The 17,895-nt window shown below is 44.0% G+C and overlaps 2 protein-coding genes across 5 annotated transcripts in view; one reads left to right on the top strand and one right to left on the bottom strand.

Moving 5' to 3' along the window:
* Positions 1-2,632: 2,632 nt before the first annotated feature.
* On the bottom strand, positions 2,633-13,334 carry THUMPD1 (THUMP domain containing 1). Of its 2 annotated transcripts, XM_070413728.1 has the most exons (5): positions 13,020-13,334; positions 11,610-11,784; positions 10,433-10,681; positions 5,978-6,419; positions 2,641-3,219 (listed from the first exon to the last, which is right to left on the bottom strand). In XM_070413728.1, the coding sequence occupies exons 1-4, from the start codon at positions 13,245-13,247 to the stop codon at positions 6,001-6,003; spliced, it is 1,071 nt and encodes a 356-aa protein (XP_070269829.1). In that variant the 5' UTR covers positions 13,248-13,334; the 3' UTR covers positions 2,641-3,219; positions 5,978-6,000. The 2 variants fall into 2 exon arrangements, with proteins under 2 accessions (XP_070269828.1, XP_070269829.1); XM_070413727.1 differs by having other exon boundaries at positions 2,633-6,419.
* ACSM3 (acyl-CoA synthetase medium chain family member 3) overlaps positions 12,984-17,895 on the top strand; it is a 69,054-nt gene continuing 64,142 nt past the window's right edge. For all 3 annotated transcript variants that reach the window (XM_070413725.1, XM_070413724.1, XM_070413726.1), the window contains exon 1: positions 12,984-13,104. The gene's annotated coding sequence lies outside the window, so the exon portion shown is untranslated. The remainder of the gene's footprint in view (positions 13,105-17,895) is intronic.

The following is a 17,895-nucleotide window of genomic DNA, read 5'->3' as shown; positions in this document are numbered from 1 at the left end:
AAAAATAAATTTTTGTTTCTTTACTTTTTAAGACAATGTAGTAACTATTATTGATACACTAGAGGCCCGGTGCATGAAACTCGTGCACTGGGTAGGGTCCCTAGGCCTAGCTGGCAATCAGGGACCATCAGGTCCCCTGTCTCCCTGCCTCCACCTTCCCTCGCTGCCCACCGATGCCACCAGTCACCCACCATGTTCCATGTTGCCCCCTGGTGGTCAGCACATGTCATAGCAAGCGATCGAACTTCAGGTCTCCCAGTTGAACTCCGAGGGGACACTGCATTATTAGCCTTTTATGTATATACTAGAGGCCCGGTGCACAAAAATTTGTGCACTCGGGAGGGTCCCTCAGCCCTCTTGCAGTCTGGGACCACTCGGGGGATGACTACCGGCTGGCTTAGGCCCGCTCCCCGGGGGATTGGGTCTAAGCTGGCAATCAGACATCCCTCTGGCAGCCCGGGAGCCCTCAGGGGATGTCCACTTGCCAGCAGGGAGCAGGCCTAGCTGCAGTCGGACATCCTTAGTGCTGCTGAGGAGGCGGGAGAGGCTCCCACCACCACTGCTGCACTGGCAGCCATCAGCCTGGCTTGTGGCTGAGCAGAGCTCCCCCTGTGGGAGCACACTGACCACCAGGGGGCAGCTCCTACATTGAGCGTCTGCCCCCTGGTGGTCAGTGTGTCATAGTGACCAGTGATTCCCAGTCGTTCTGTTGTTAGGGTCAATTTGCATATTACCCTTTATTATCTAGGATAGAGGCCTGGTGCATGGGTGGGGGCCGGCTGGTTTGCCCTGAAGGGTGTCCCGGATCAGGGTGGGGGTCCCGCTGGAGTGCCTGGCCAGCCAGGGTGAGGGGCTGAGGGCCGTTTCACACTGGCCACACCCCCTTCAGGGAGGGGGGTCCTGCTGGGGTGTCTGGCCAGCCTGGGTGAGGAGCTGATGGCTGTTTTCAGGCTGGCCATAGTTCCTTCAGGGTGGGGGTCCCTCCTGGGGTGCCTGGCCAACCTGGGTGAGGGGCTGATGGCTGTTTGCAGGCTGGCCACAGCCCCTTCAGTGTAGGGGTCCCCGCTGGGGTGCCTGGCCAGCCTGGGTGAGGGGCTGAGGGCCATTTTCAGGCTGGCCACACCACCTTCAGGATGGGGGGTCCTGCTGGGGTGCCTGGCCAGTTTGGGTGAGAGGCTGATGGCTGTTTGCAGGCTGGCCACAGCTCCTTCAGGGTGGTGGTCCTCCCTGGGGTGCCTGGCCAGCCTGGGTGAGGGGCTGATGGCTGTTTGCAGGCTAGCCACGGCCCACAGCCACCCAAGCTCCCAGTGGAGGCTGGCTGGAAGCAGGTATCTGGGATTTATTTAGCTTCTATAATTGAAACTTTGTTGCCTTTTGCAGAGGCCACAGCCGGCCAGGGTGGGGCAGTAAGCTTGGCTTCCTCCATTGCCAAGGCAACCAAGCCTCCTGCTTGCTTCAGCTCTGTGGCTGCCGGCCACTATCTTGGTTGGGTTAATTTGCATATAGTCGCTCAGATTGGCTGGTGGGCGTGGCTTGGGCGTAGCAAAAGTACAGTCAATTAGCATCTTTGTCTTTTATTAGTGTAGATATATACTAGAGGTCCAGTGCACGAATTCGTGCATGGGTGGGGTCCCTCGGCCTGGCCGGCAATGGGGGCTGATAGGGTTGGCCAGCCAGCAGGGGGGTGGGACCGTGGGAGGTTGGCTGTGGGAGCACACTGACCACCAGGGGGCAGCTCCTGCATTGAGTGTCTGCTCCCTGGTGGTCAGTGTACATCATAGCTACTGGCTGGTTGTCCAGTCGTAATGGTCACTTAGGCTTTTATATAGAGAGATATAAAATACTAGAGGCCCGGTGCATTAAATCCATGCATGGGAGTGGGCGGGGGGGCTCCCCTCAGCCCAGCCTGCACCCTCTACGATCTGGGTCCCCTCGGGAGATGTCCGACTGCTGGTTTAGGCCCAGTTTGGCCTAAATTGGCAGTTGGACATCCCTCTCACAATCCGGGACTGCTGGCTCCTAACTGCTCACCTACCTGCCTGATCACCCCTAACTGCCCCCCTTGCTGGCCTGGTCATCCCCACTGCCCCCTCCCACTGGTCTGGTTGCCCCCAACTGCCCCCCTCTGCCAACCTGGTCACCCCTAACTCCCCCCCATCACCCCCCACAGGCCTGGTCGGCCCACGCAGCCTGCTGTTGTCATCAGTCCAGTTGCTTCGGTCGTGATGGCCCCAGGCTTTTTATATATTAGGATAATTTGACATATAAACATCTTTTGTGATATGTCTATTATAAAACAAGAGATTTACAGTGGGGCCTTGACTTACGAGTTTAATTCGTTCCGTGACGGAGCTCGTAACTCAAATTACTTCAAATTACTCGTATGTCAAATCAAGAAGTGAATGAGTGAGACATGTGATGCTGGGCTGATGTTGTGGCGTTCACTGTGACATTCGCTGCGCCGACTAGCGGTGGGTATCTGAAGCTGGCTCGTAACCCGAATTTTAGCTCACAACTCAAAGCAAAAAATCAGCCGAGAGATGGCTCGTATCTCGAAAAACTCATTAGTCAGGTCACTCGTAAGTCAAGGCCCCACTGTATTAAGAGGCAGAAAGAGAAAAAAAGTACAGACCAATCTTTATGGAACAATTTTATTTTGATTTTTTCTAAAAATATCAGGAACTATAAAAAAACAAGCTTGGTATTTGGCTGTACCAAAATCAGTACAAGTAAAACCAAAAGCAATACAAGAATAACATTCAGAAATCATGTTTAAGTTTAGAGAAACATGTTTGAAAGTAGCAAGTTTAATGCCTGTTTCTCCATAGAGCAAAACAAGTTTACTGGACCACAACACTGCTGTGTACTTTTTTAAACTGACATAATTTTTTAAAAAGAAAAATTTAAAGAAAGCATTCAATTCTAACCTGGAACCTCATCACTTATAGAATAACATGCTCACATCAGTGGAAATAAAGTTGGTAACCTTGAAAATGAGTCTTTTACTGGATGAACTCAGATTGTGACAGAACACAGCCCTTTACAGCTGAGAGGTCAGCTCTGGTCACCCAGGTCTCCTGAACGTAAACAAACACAGTGGGGAGTAAAACAAACGACTACACCCGAATCTTCCTGTAGCAGCAGCTTTCACGAAATGAAAGGAACCCAGCTCCACAGGTGCAGGTATGGCCATTTAATACCAAGTCCCAGAGTCTTGCACTGTTGAAATAAAAATAATCTTTGACTTGGAGCAAGTCTGATGAAGGCACCAGAATCCTATCCTGTTCCCCAAAATGATACTTTGAATGCTCTTATCATCCTTTCAAGTTGACTTCAATCTATTAGGAGCTGACATTCCAGGTAGGGAAGTCCCAGCCTCACCTGCATTAGCAGCCCTGTCTATTCCCCTTGCCCATCCAAATCTTCTAGTGTCGTTTGCCAACCCATGCTCACTAGTCCCTAAACAAACATAGCCATTGGTGAGGGAAGACTTCCATTTGCAAAACTTCCAAACTTTTTTAAAAAATGTTTTTATTGATTTTAGATAGAGAGGGAGAGGGATAGAGATAGAAACATTGATGAGAGACATCGATCGGCTGCCTCCTGCATGGCCCCTACTGCTGATCGAGCCTGCAACCTGGGCATGTGCCCTGACTGGGAATCAAACAGGGTTTGGGGGCCGGGAGGAGGAAGGGCCCTGGTTCATGGGTCGATGCTCAACTACTGATCTACACTGGCTGGGCATTTCCAAATATTTTTAAATTTAAATCTCCAAAGCTAACTTCACAGCCCCTTAATATTCTTAATTTCGCAACCCACTTTGGTGTCTGCCTCTTCCGGCTTTTTTCAGTTTTGCCCTGGAGGAACCCTTGAAAGAAACATTCAAATTAAGGGAACCCCCATGATCTGCATTTGAGAGCACTAAACTGAAGGGTACTCTATGTCACAGAAATCCAGTGTCAGAGTAGGATGCAGTTCATTTTCTTCCCCAGACAAAATCTCAGGCTGAGACTCAGAAAGGGGTTCCTCTCCCAGCCATACACAAGTGTTAGGCAAAGGAGGGAAAACGCTATTCAATTTGGTTTAGCAGTTCTTCCAGGAGAGTTAGGGGCTTGACCTTGATACTTTCTTCACTCTCAAACCCAAGTGGTTGTTCCAGAGTCCATTTCTTTTTAATCTAAGAATCTTGTCACTTTTAAGAAAAAATCTTTTCTCTAGAACCTTGCAGAAACATATTTGTTTGTTCATGCAATGAGAAATATCTCTTAACCATTCTTCATCTTCAAAGCATTCAGCAAAACCTGGCCCAGTATTTTCTTGTCTGTACTCTGGTCATTCACCTCCAGAGTCATGTGCTCTTTGTTCAGGTTTTAGTTTGGGGCTTTAAAAAACATATCCTTGCATAAATGAAGTCTTTACTAAAGTAACCATTTTGTAGCATTATCCAAAACTTTCATCTCATGTTTTATATCAGCACCTCTCTGTGGAGAGAGCAGTGTGCTGCAACATCAACATTACATTTTTTTTTTTAAATGAGGCAAAATGTGTCATGAAGCCAACCACTGACGGGCACCAGGAGTACAGATGACAGGCTTCTGCTTTTCAGATATGAAGACCCATTACATTTATACTGGCCTTTGTTTTGGAAGGCATCTAGCAGCAGAAAGTTTTCTTGATTCATCATCGTTTACAAATCTTGCAAATGCTGCACCATGTTAAATATTCATCATAGTTGTATGAATATCTAACCACTATGCTGTATACCTGAAACTAATAAAATATTGGATGCCAACTGTTGAAAAATTAAAAATAAATTAAAAAATATTCTTGGAATCTGTTGACTCATCAACCCAGATAAATTGCTACTTTGCAGTTAATGACAAAAGAAAACTTTTTAGCATCATGTGATATATAAGTCAATTTATTAAACTGGAGTAAAATCTTTTCAATTTCTTGAACTTCTTGCCCTAGCATTTCAATGTTGGTTTTATTAGATTCTTACCAACTATGTGAGACTTTATTTTGTGGAATAAGTTCTGCTACTAGATAATTTGCTTCCTAAACTTTTTCACTGAATGTGATATTTTAAACAAAAAATCTTTACTATTTTGATATTCCAAAAATCATTTAAAATCATCAACACTTTTACTTATCAAATGGCTATGATTTAGTTGCAACTGCTGGACCAAAATCTAGGTTTATAGGTTGCATTCCAGATGATATACACTGGAATAGGACAGCTTGGATTATACGTCCATATAAAACCATTAGAAAGTAGCTTTCACTGTAAAGAAAGAATTTCTTTCTGTCCCTTGTTGCACTAATATACTCAAGTAACTCCAAAGGCTATAATTCTTCATCACTAACCTGATCAGAAATGTCTGTGTTCTATGCCTAGCACAGTCCTCTTCTACCTCACACCTTGCCTTCAAAAATGGTTGCACCGGACAATCAGATTTGTTTGTAATAAACAAAACATTTTATTTTTAATAAAATACGAAACGGGCGTTAACAGCTAAACAAGAAATCACAAAAAGTTCAAAAACTTCACAAAACAATTCACTTCTAATCTTTTTGACCCATGTTTTTGCAGTTTACAACAAAGTATCAGGAGACAACTGAGTTGCAGCACACAATTCCTTCCTAAGAATGAACATTTCCCTCGAGGTTTGCCCCCATCAGTCAGTCAGTGGGCAGTGCTGGGGCAGGTAGTCAGGAGGGAGCGGCCAATGTCACACTCCTACCACACTCCCTCTGTGAATAGTGCTCGCCAATCACCCACAGGGTCCAGCTCAACCCCGTGGCGGGCCCACTGCACTCTGCCATGCAGGCGGACACAGTCTCTAAAGAACTGTCAGCAGGGCGGCTCCGTCACTGCTCATTACTGTGAGCGCGGAAATTCAAAAACAACATTTTCAGTAGCAATTTTATATGGAACCCCAGCAACAGCTCGAAGAATCCCAGTAGAGAAACTCACCTCCAACATCAAGACTTTTTTCCCTACAAGAGGTCATTTTCATTTGACTCAGATCCTTCTGTGACTTGACGTGCAAGTTCAGGTTTAGCTCCTTCCTCGTGTGCCACCTGTGTCTCAGATACCGGTTTTGCCTGCCCCTGCTCCTCACTATTCTCCGGTGCCTGCTGGCTATTTTTTCCGTCTGCTGGGTCATTTTGATTTGATCTGTCACCAGCTTCCAATTTAGCTTCTTCCCCATTTCCTGCTTGGGCTGGCTGCTTGGAGTCGAGCGGCCGCGGGTCCTGAGCGCTCTTGGCCACCTCCTGGAGATTATACTTCCTGAACAACACGTAATCTTTCACCACACTCAGGCAGCACACAGCCTTGATGATTTCCACTACCACTGTGTACTGCGGGTTGGTAAGATCCACTTTGTTTTCTGAGTTGAGGCTTCCTACTATTCCTGTAGAAAAAAGAGGGAAAAACTTAGGCTGAGAGGGTACTGTGACGCTTCAAGGATACAAAAACATTCTTTCATCTCTCTGCCTGGGACTTGTTAAACCAAAGCACATACAAGTGCACTCTTCCACACAGGCCTCAGTTACATACCCTGACCTCTTTCAAAAAATAAATGCAAATGAAACCCTGAGACATTTAATAAGAATACTTATTTTCCAAAGAAAAATTCAATCTTGGTTTGGAAAAGACTTAATATCTAACTATCAGAAAAACTCATATCCAACATACTGAAATCAGTTAGGTTTGATATTATTTTAAAGACATTTTAATATATTTGCTCTACACTAAAAAATGTAAGCCTTAAACCTTTAAAAACTTATTTTTAAAACTTATTTTTTTCAATTATAGTTTACATTATTCTGTATTAGTTTCAGAAGAACAGTATAGTGGTTTGACAAACACATAATTTATGGAATGGTCCCCCCAACCCCCACCGATATTTCAAGTACCCCCCTGACCCCATTCATAATTATACTGCTGACTATATTCCTTATGTGGTACTGTACAGCACGGTGACTATTCTTTAACTACCAATTTGTACTTCTTAATCCCTTCACCTTTTCACCCAGTCCTCCAACCATCTCCCCTCTATCAGCCGTTCTGTTCTCTGTACCTGAGTCTCTTTCGATTTATTGTTCTTGATTCCACATAAGTGAAATTATACGGTATTTGTCTTTCTCTGACTTTTTTCACTTAGCATAATACCCTCTAGATTCATCCATGCTGTTGCAAAAGATAAGTTTTTTTTCTTTTTTATGGCCAAGTAGTACTCCTTGTGTATTATGTAGATGTACCATAGGTTTTTTTTATACACTTGTCTATTGATGAGCACTTTGTTTGCTTCCATATCTTGGCTATTGTAAATAATGCTGCAATGAACATGGTAATGCATATATTCTTTCGAATTAGTGTTTTGGGCTTCTTTGGACATATTTTCAGAAGTGAAATCACTGGGTCATAGGGCAATCCTTTATATCAATAGATGCAAGAAAAGCATTTGACAAAATCCAGCACCCATTTATGATAAAAACTCTCAGCAAAGTGGGACAGAGGCAACATATCTCTAAGGCCACATATAACAAACCCACAGCCAACATCATACTCAATAGGGAAAAACAACGTAATACTAGAAGTCCTAGCCACAATGATCCGACAAGAAGAAATAAAAGGCATCTAAATTGGATAGGAATAAGTAAAACTGTTATTATTTGCAGATGACACGATATTGTATATAGAGAGCCCTACCTATTCCACACAAAAAAACTACTAGAACTGATACATGAATTCAGTAAGTAGCAGGATACACAATAAACATCCAAAAATCAGTTGCATTTTTATATGACAACTAGAGGCCCGGTGCATGAATTCATGCCCAGGTGGGGTTCCTAGGCCTGGCCGGCCATCAGGACCATCTCGCCCAGTCCCGGTTGGGGGATTGGGGCCTGCTGGCCGGGGAGAGTGCTGCGGGAGGTTGGCCAGCCAGCCGGGGGGAGGGACCAGGGGAGGATGGCCGGCCACAGGAGATTGGCTGTGGGAGTGCACTGTCCACCAGGGGGCAGCTCCTGCATTGTGCATTTTCCCCTTGGTGGTCAGTGCTCGTCATAGCGACTGGTCGACCAGTCGTTCCAATTGTAACGGTTGCTTAGGCTTTTGTATATAAAGATAATGAACTATCAGAAAGGAAAATTAAAAAACACATCCATTTACAACTGCATAAAAGATACCTAGAAATAAATTTATTTTATTTTATTGATTAGAGGCCTGGTGCACAGATTTGTGCACTGGTGGGGTCCCTCGGCCTGGCCTGAGGGGATTGGGCTGAAACTGGCTCTCGGACATCCCGAGGGGTCCCAGATTGCAAATGGGCGGTTCTTGGGTGACGCACCCTAGAATAGGGCTCCCTTCTCTCTGGTTCCGGGTGCGTAACCCGAGAACCACAGCTGCCAAGTCACCACAGCTTGGCAGCTACTGCATTGAGCATCTGCCCCCTGGTGGTCAATGTACATCATAGCTACCGGTCGGATGGTCGGTCACTTAGGCTTTTATATATATAGATTCCAGAGAAGGAGGGAGAGAGGAATAGAGAGGTGGAAGGGAGGAAGGGAGAGAGGGAGAGAGGGAGAGAGGGGGGGAGAGGGGGAAGGGGAGAGGGGGAGGGGGGGAGGGGGGAGAGAGAGAGAAAGAGAGAACCATGGCTGTGAGAGACATACATCAATCAGTTGCCTCCTGTTCTTCCCCAACTGGGGGTTGAACCCGCAACCTAGGTATGTGCCCTGACTGGGAATCAACTCCATGACCTTCTATTGCACGGAATGACTATCCAACCAACCGAGCCACACCAGCCAGGGCTCTAGGGATAAATTTAACAGAGGAGGTTACAGAAAATTATAAAACATTAAAGAAAGAAATCAAAGAAGATACTAGTAAACAGAAACATACCATGTAATCTATAGATTCAACACAATTCCTATCAAAATTCCAATGGTATGTTTCACAGAACTAGAACAAATAATCCAAAAATTTATATGGAAACACAAAAGACCCAAATAGTAACAGAAATCTTTTATTTATTTTTTTAGCTGATTTTAATGAGAGAGTGGTAGGGAGAGAGAAAGAGAAAGATAGATGTGACAAAGAAACATCGATCAGCTGCCTCCCATATGCGCCCTGACTGGGAATCAAACCCACAACCTGGATATGTGCCCTGACCAGGAAGTGAACCCACAACCCTTTGGTGCATGGGACCACACTACAACCAACTAAGCCACATGGACCAGGACAGCGACAGATATCTTGAAAAAAGAAGACAAAGTGGGAAGTATCACACTACCTAATAGCAAACTATACTACAAAGCCATCGAAATCAATACAGCATGGCACAGGCATAAAAACAGACACATAGATCATGGAATCAGAGAGAGCCCAGAGATAAACCCAGCCCTATCCAGTCAATTAATCTTTGATAAAGGAAGCAAGAATGTACAATGGGACAAAAACAGTCTATTCAATAAATGGTGCTGGAAAAACTGGATGGATACGTGCAAAAAAAAAAAAAAAAAAAAGAAAGAAAGAAAGAAACTAGGCCACCTTCTTACATCATACGTAAGCATAAACTCAAAATGGATTAAAAACTTAAAGTCTCAAAACCATAAAACCCCTAGAACACATAGGAGTAACATCTCAGATGTTTCTCGTAGCGATATTCTTCTGACACCTCTTCTTGGACAAGGGAAACAAAGAAAAAATAAACAAATGGGACTACAGTAAACTAAAAAATTTTTGTACAGCAAAACAGACAATCTACAGAATGGGAGCGCATAATCACCAATGACATGTCCAATAAGGGATTAAAATCAAAATTTATAAAGAACTCAGACAATTCAACACCAGAAAAACAAACAACCCAATTAATAAGTGGGGCCAGCCAGCATGGCTCAGTGGTTGAGGGTCAACTTATGAACTAGATGGTCACAGTTTGATTCCCAGTCACGGCCCATGCCTGGGTTTCGGACTTGATCCCCAGTGTGGGATGTGCAGGAGGCAGCCAATCAATGATTCTCTCTCATTATTGATGTTTCTATCTCTCTCTTCTTTCTCTGAAATCAATAAAAATATATTAAAAAAAAAAAAAGTGGGCAGAAGACCTGAGTAGATACTTCTCCAAAGACTACACACAGATGGCCAATAGACACATGAAAAGATGCTCAATGTCACTAATCATCAGAGAGATGCAAATCACACCACAATTAGATATCACCTCACACCTGTCAGGATCATCAATAAATCAATAAACAACAAGAGCTGTTGAAAATGTGGAGAAAAGGGAGCCCTATTGGTGGGAATGTAAATTGGTGCAATCACTTTGGAAAACAGAGTGGAGTTTCCTAAAAATAATTCGTACAAACAAGAACAAGAATTACCTTGCACACCAATGTAAAATCACTAAGAGAAATATACCTGCCAATTCTTTGATAACTTCTTCTCTATTCACATGACTGTTATTTCGAGCTTTATATACAATCTGAAATGTCCCTTTATTTGGAGCTTTAAACCAGGGTTCCAAAAAAGTTTCTGCATATTTTTTCATATCTTCTAAGAAAGCCTTGCATGTGCCTGAGATGGGTAACATTCGTAGAATAACCCGGGTCTTCTTCTTCTTGGTTTTGTACATATCCTGGAGAATATGATGTACCAGTTTCTCAGGTTCTACAAGGGAAAAAGCAGCACGGAACAGACAAATTGAGAATCTAAGTTTTCAGATATTTTAAAGCCTCTTCTAACTCTCCAAAATGAATTTTCATTGTCAGTGACATAAATTGACAATAGAGTATAAGAAGTGATCTTAATGAATTTTAAATAAGTCTAACCAACCATGCTTTCCAACTAGTATTACTTCAATGCCTACTATGTATCAATACCATATCTAGTATTTTAACTCTTCAGCATTACTTTTACCAAAAACAACTGTTCACGAAGACAGCGAAGCTACATTTTTATATCTGACTTACTCAATGATAAAACCACACTGTTGTTTATAGGAAAACATTAAGTAACAAACATTAAATAGCAGTTTTTTACAAAAACAAAACAAGAATCTGCAAATCACTTAAAAAGATGTAATTAATCCAGAAGCTAAGTTTGTACATAAATCTAGATCTCAGACCTTGGAGGAGCCCCAGACCATGACCTGCACACGGTCAAGCGGTAGTCCTTAGGTCACATCCTAATAATATACAAATCTGATAGGGCTGCTCAGTGCTTTCAATACTTTTAAATTAGTTAACTGCATTTAAAAACCTAGAAACTTCTCCAGATTTCCAACTTCTTTTGAAAAATCAGAAGATGTGGCCCTACCAGGACCACTTCCCCTAAAGCCTGAAGCCATTCCAGATGGGCTGGAACTGGGTGGCGGCTGCCCCTTGTAGACAGAGCGTGTACTTGTTTTACCCAAAGTGACATGCAAAGGAAGTGGCAAACCCAAGTTTCTACTCCTGAGCCAAGGCTGTGTCCCCCACCCTGTTCTGCCTTCTATATGCCTGGTGCTGAGACCGGGTGAGGGAGCCGGTGTTCTGTGAGAGGGAGATGGCCAGGCAGTACAGGATCGGGCATCAAAAGGCGTAGTGGCCAGACACACCTATCCCCAGTGTCCTGATGAAGACCACATTGTTCGCGCCGCTCTCCACTGACTGGAACCTTCTCAGCCGCATCTCCGTAGACGCTTTAATGTCACCAACTTCTTTCTTCAACGCGGCCTCTGCATCGTCGTCCTCTCCCTCGCCTCCTGAGGGCGGCTGGTCCTGGTCTGTAAACTTTACATAAAACAGATGAGCAGAGATGCCGTCACAGCTCACGTGAAAAGCGGTAATAAACGGCTTTTGTGAAACCCCCAGTGGCAGACAGCTCAATATTGACAAACCTTTTCATTATGATACTGAGACCTCACTTCCTCCAAAATGAGGATTGTGGCGCTTCTCATTAGAAAATGTTTCCAAAAACACGGTAACAGGGAGGGAGAGAAAGATGCTCACCAGATCAATCACTCCAGGGTGGCCCTTCATCCCATCCCTAGACACCTTCGTGCCTAATGACACTCTCCCTTGGGTGAGACGAGACCATGTCCTTGTGGAATTGAAAACGGTTATTGGTGTTCTAATGAGGAACAGGAGACAATCCCAGGCACTTGCTCTCGGTGCCAGTGTAGAAAGGACAGCACAGCCTGCCCAGTCCTCCGCCCCATCAGTGGAGTTGCCAAGCGGGGACTAGTAAGTGTACACATTTTGGGGCCTTTACCCTACACCAGGAGGTAGTTTATGGACATGAGCAACTTTTTAGTCACCCTTAAAAAGTACTACCATTATTCTTTGTCATCTAAGTCAGCAGAATAAAATGACATGCCCTGTCCAGCCCCAGAGCCCCCAGGGACCAGCCCCCTTCATTGAACTCTTGGGGTGTGTCCATACATGTGTTAGTCCGGATCTAAGCCAACAATATGACTTGCAAACTGCGACGGGGCAATTACATTTGAAGTGCTACTGGTGGAAGAGTTCTTACTTTGAAAATGTGTTTCTACATGCATTTGAGAAATAACTAGCACGAATACTAAACCCACTATTTCAGAGCTACTACTGAGGACAGACATTACTGCAGCCAAGGTGCTCAGACAGCGGCACCACGTGGCAAACCGTGCGTGCGGCGAACTTCCTGGGACCGTGGCCACCTCCGTCGCCTACGTAACCCTCGGGTCCTCCTCAACAGGACTCACAAGGCGGTCGTGAGGAGTAAATGTCTCTGAGAAACCTAGAAACACAAGCCTGGGCGGCAGGGAGCAGTCTATAGGTAGGGGCCGCCGCTTAACAACCGGAAGCAAATGCAGGACCGCAGCACTTGCCTCCCGACTCCACCCGCTCCGCGACCCGACCACGCGAGGGGGCGGGATGTCAGAGGCCACGCCCCTCCCGCGCAGGCGCAGGGCCCGCGCATGCGTCTGAAGGCGGGCGGCCTTCCTCGCCCGAAAGCCTAGCGGTAGCCCCGGCGCAGGCCCTACCTTCTCCGGCCCATACAGGTCGTCGCCATACTCGTTGAGCAGGCTGTAGGCTTCCTCCACGCACTTGCGCTCGTTCATGTTGCAGGTAATGAGCACGCCCTGCAGCCCGGGCTCCAGCTGCCGCGGGCCCGCGCCGTCGCCGCGCCGGGCGCGCTTGGCCGGAACGTACTGCGCCTTCCCCTTGCGCTTCCCGCCGCCGCGCGGGGGCGGCTGCGCCGCGCTCGCCATGTGCGCGCAGGACGCCGGCCAGAAGCGCGCTGCTCCGCGGCGGTGGCGGCGACCGTCCTGCTGGCTCCGGTGCCACGCCGGGACGCGCGAAGGTCCCCCGAAGCCCCGCCTCCAAGCTGCTTCCGGTTGCGCTGGTCCTAAAGCCCGCGCCTCCGCCCCGCCCCCGCCCCGGAAGGAGCGGTTTCCCTGGAGCAGTGGCCTGTGACCTTAGAATAGGATGCTGGTCTCTAACCGCATGTACTAGTAGATGGAGCTTGCAAAGCACCGTTTCATTTACGTATTAACCCTTTGCACTCCGAACCATTCTGGACATTGGCTACCAGCTACTCGACGCTACTTTGCGGCAGAAACGTGCATTTACAGACCCTCGTATTATTTAGTATAATTTTGGAACCAAGTAACGTATTATAATGATATTGCACTTATATGAATTGGGTGACATCGAGGAATGTATATTTGCAAAAAAAAACAATATTTTATTGTTTATAATTTTGTACAGTATGATAAGTTTTGTAACACTCCCCAATATGCATTGCAGGCTGATTAGTGCATGTTTGACAGTAATAAGTGGTTTGACGCCTGCCACCAGGTGTTTTCCTGTTAGAACACACAATGCAGTCCCGTTTTCTTTGTCCCACATCGGGAATATGTAGTTTATTGTTTAATCTATTGTCCGCAGAAGATGTGGATGGACGCGTTCTCGATACACGAAAATCGCCCTTTAATTGGTCAATGAGTGTCTTGACAAACTTGTGGTGTGTCATTGGCGTTTCATTACTTGTTTGTTTTTCGATGCGATACATTATGTATGAGTTTATCACACACATTTCCAACCCCCCAAAAAATAACTTCCTCCACCATTTGAGCGATTTACGGAGGAAACAATATGTCGAAGCGTATTGATCCGCACGATCCGCACCACCCATATTTGCCGTATATTCTAACACCATTTCAGGCTTACTGACTGTTACGATATGTCCACCGCGTAATGTTCTCTGGGTAGATTGTAGGTTTGTGTTATAATAATTGGTGAGCATGGTAATAATTCTTTTATCTTTCCACGCAAGAAGCGTAGTATTATTCTTTCTGTATGCAACTGTTTCTTTCCAATTTCTTCTTTGGCATAATTGTTTGTCTCTTTTATTATGCTGTCTACTAATTCTTCAGTAAAATATAATGTGAAATAGTCTATGGGCTCTTTTATGTTACTCGGGACTTGTGGTCCGGCTATTTCTTCGTGTAAATCAAAATTTATTGTGGCTGGAGGAACATCCGATTCGGTAACATCTTCCCACTCTTCACTTGACGATACGTTGTCATGTTGCCGTGTGTTTTCTTCCGTACTACTATTATCGCTTTCGCTATCTATGCGAACAATTCGTCGCCTTCTAGGTTGAACGATATCACTACCACTGCTGTCGTTTTGTTCTACAGATAGTCTTTCTAACGTGTCTGTATAGAGGCCTATCTGGAGCTCATCTTCACTACTACTTGTGTCATGAGACTCATTCGTGGTTGGACGCTTTGCCATTGTTCTAATAAAAAATATGAATAAATGCATGGGTTGAAATTTCTAATTGTTATTACTAACTGACAAGATGATATTTACCAAAATAGCTTTCACCAAACAATTTATTCACTAAGAAAAGAATCACTTTTCCGATTTTCTCCTCGTTAGATCTATGTGCACTGTTCAAAGCTTCAAACCAAAATGAGCTCAGCTTTGAAAATCTTTTCCTCCAGATGTAGACTTGTTTATTTGTAATTATATATCTCACTATACAGTGCGCGCTATGTTCGAAAACCGACCTTTCTTCTACAAACTCCCCTTATCGCTCTTTTCAAGTGGCGTCGCGAAGTGCTCGGACCGTCGTGAGCATGCATCTCACGTTCTTGTCCGACACAAAACCCACTGACATTTCTTGTATATATCTTAGTAATTTTACGATATTTTGATTTAATTTCTTGTGCCATTTCAAGATAAAACTTCAGGGAAACATGCATGTCTCAAAAAGTTGCGTTGAAATAACTCAATTCCCCGTAATCACTAATAAACTGCAATGTCCCCTGAGAGGGGACATCCAAGTGATATGCTAGAATTCCGATGTCCCCTGAGAGGGGACAGCGGAGTGCAAAGGGTTAATATTCATTGATTTACTCAATATTTATTAAGCACCTATGTGCCAGTAAAATTGCCCTATACTGAGGTTGAGACTATTAAAAAGCAAGACACTTCTTTTTAATTTTTTAAAAATTACTTGTACATATGTCTCCTTTTTTTCCCCACTGACCTCCCGGCCTCCCCTACCCTGCCTCCCACTCAGTGTCTTGTGTCCATTGGTTATACTTATATGCATGCATACCCTTTGATTGATCTCCTATCCCCCTCCAATACTCCCTAGCCTTCCCGCTGTAATTTCAAAGTCTGTTCGATGCTTCTCTGCCTCTCTATCTTTTTGTTCATCAGGTTATAATGTTCTCTATTATCCATAAATGACTGAGATCATTTGATATTTATCTTTCTCTGACTGGCTTATTTCACTTAGCATAATGCTCTCCAGTTCCATCCATGCTGCTGCAAATTGTAAGAACTCCTTTTTTACAGCAGCATAGTATTCCATTGTGTAGATGTACCACGGTTTTCTAAGCCATTCATCTGCTGATGGGCACTTAGGCTGTTTCCAAATCTTAGCTATTGTAAATTATGCTGCTATGAACATAGGGGTGCATATGTCCTTTCTGATTGGTGTTTCTGGTTTCTTGGGATATATTCCTAGAAGTGGGATCATGGGGTCAAATGGGAGTTCCACTTTTAACTTTTTGAGGAAACTCCATACTGTTCTTCACAGTGACTGCACCCCCAGTCTGCATTCCCACCAGCAGTGCAAAGGGTTCCTTTTTCTCTGCATCCTCTCCAGCACTTGTCGTTTGTTGATTTGTTGATGATAGCCATTCTGACAGGTATGAGATGGTACCTCATTGTTGTTTTGATTTGCATCTCTCGGATGATTAGTGACTTTGAGCATGTTTTCATATGTCTCTTGGCTTTCTGAATGTCCTCTTTTTGAAAAGTGTCTAGTTAGGCCCTTTGCCCATTTTTTGATTGGATTGTTTATCTTTCTTTTGTTGAGTTGTATGACTTCCCTGTAAATGTTAGAGATTAAACCCTTATTGGTGATAACATTGGCAAATATGTTCTCCCATGCAGTGGGCTTTCTTGTTTTGTTGGTTTCTTTTGCTCTGCAGAAGCTTTTTATTTTGAGGTAATCCACTTTGTTTATTTTCTTCTTAGACTCTTGCCCTAGGATCTGTGTCTGTAAAGATATTGCTACGATATATATCTGTAATTTTGCTGCCTATGGAGTCTTGTAGGATTTTTATGGTTTCCCGTCTTACATTCAAGTCCTTTAGCCATTTTGAGTTTGTTTTGTGTATGGTGTAAGCTAGTGATCTAGTTTCATTTTTTTTTGCATGTATCTGACCAAATTTCCCAGCACCGTTTATTAAAGAGGCTGTTTTGACTCCATTGTGTGCTCTTGCCTCCTTTGTCAAATATTAATAGAGCATAATGGCTTGGGTCAATTTCTGGGTCCTCTGTTCTCTTCCATTGGTTTATATGTCTGTTCTTGTGCCAGTACCAGGCAGTTTTGAGAACCGTGGCTTGGTAATATAGCTTGATATCTGGTATTGTGATCCCTCCAACTTTGTTCTTCTTTCTCGGGATTGCTGTGGCTATTCGGGGTGTTTTTTTATTCCAGATGAATTTATGGAGAGTTTGTTCTAGATCTTTGAAATATGCCATTGGTATTTTAATAGTATTGCATTGAATCTATAGATTCCTTTAGGTAGTATGGACATTTTAATGATGTTGATTCTACCAATCCATGAACGTGGTATATTCTTCCATTTGTTTATGTCTTCCTCTCTCTCTTTTTTCAATATCCTGTAGTTTTCCGAGTACAGGTCTTTTACGTGCTTGGTTAAGTTTATTCCTAGGTATCTTAATTTTCTTGGTGCAATGGTAAATGGGATCGTTTTGTTCATTTCTCTTTCTGTGTGTTCATTATTGGTGTATAAAAAGACCATAGATTTCTGGGTGTTAATTTTGTATCTTGCTACATTGCTAAATTCATTTATTAGGTCTAATAATTTTTTTGATGGAGTCTTTGGGGTTTTCTATGTATAGTATCATGCCATCTGCAAATATGGACAGTTTTACTTCTTCTTTTCCAATTTGGATATGTTTTATTTCTTCTTCTTGTCTGATCTCTATGGCTAGTACTTCTAGTACTATGTCGAACGGGAGTGGTGAAAGAGGGCATCCTTGTCTTCTTCCTGTACTTAGGGGAAATGGGTTTAGTTTTTGCCGATTGAGTATGATGTTGGCTGTAGATTTGTCATATAAGGCTTTTATTATGTTGAGGTGTCATCCCTCTATTCCTACTTCGCTGAGTTTTTATCAAGAAAGGGTGTTGGATTTTGTCAAATGCTTTTTCTGCATCAATTGATATGATTATGTGATTTTTGTCTCTCAGTTTGTTTCTGTGATGTATCACATTTATTGATTTGCGGATATTGTACCATCCTTGCATCCCCGGAATAAATCCCACTGGTCATGGTTTATGATCTTTCTAATGTATTGCTGAAT

This window comes from Myotis yumanensis, unplaced genomic scaffold (assembly GCF_028538775.1).
Source record: "Myotis yumanensis isolate MYYU_CA2020_CCGP unplaced genomic scaffold, mMyoYum1.0.hap1 SCAF_4, whole genome shotgun sequence".
NCBI lineage: Eukaryota > Metazoa > Chordata > Mammalia > Chiroptera > Vespertilionidae > Myotis > Myotis yumanensis.
The sequence above is the reverse complement of the archived record's forward strand: the minus strand, read 5'-3'. Positions and strand labels throughout refer to the sequence as shown.

What these genes read in the sequence shown, in the direction of transcription:
- THUMPD1 (XM_070413727.1), bottom strand. Translation starts at nt 13,247, where the DNA reads ATGGCGAGCGCGGCGCAGCCGCCCCCGCGCGGCGGCGGGAAGCGCAAG. An exon ending in ACCTGTATGGGCCGGAGAAG is followed by an intron (nt 11,785 to 13,019) that starts GTAGGGCCTGCG and finishes TTTTATGTAAAG; the next exon opens with TTTACAGACCAGGACCAGCC. An exon ending in AGTTATCAAAGAATTGGCAG is followed by an intron (nt 6,420 to 10,432) that starts GTATATTTCTCT and finishes TTTTTTCTACAG; the next exon opens with GAATAGTAGGAAGCCTCAAC.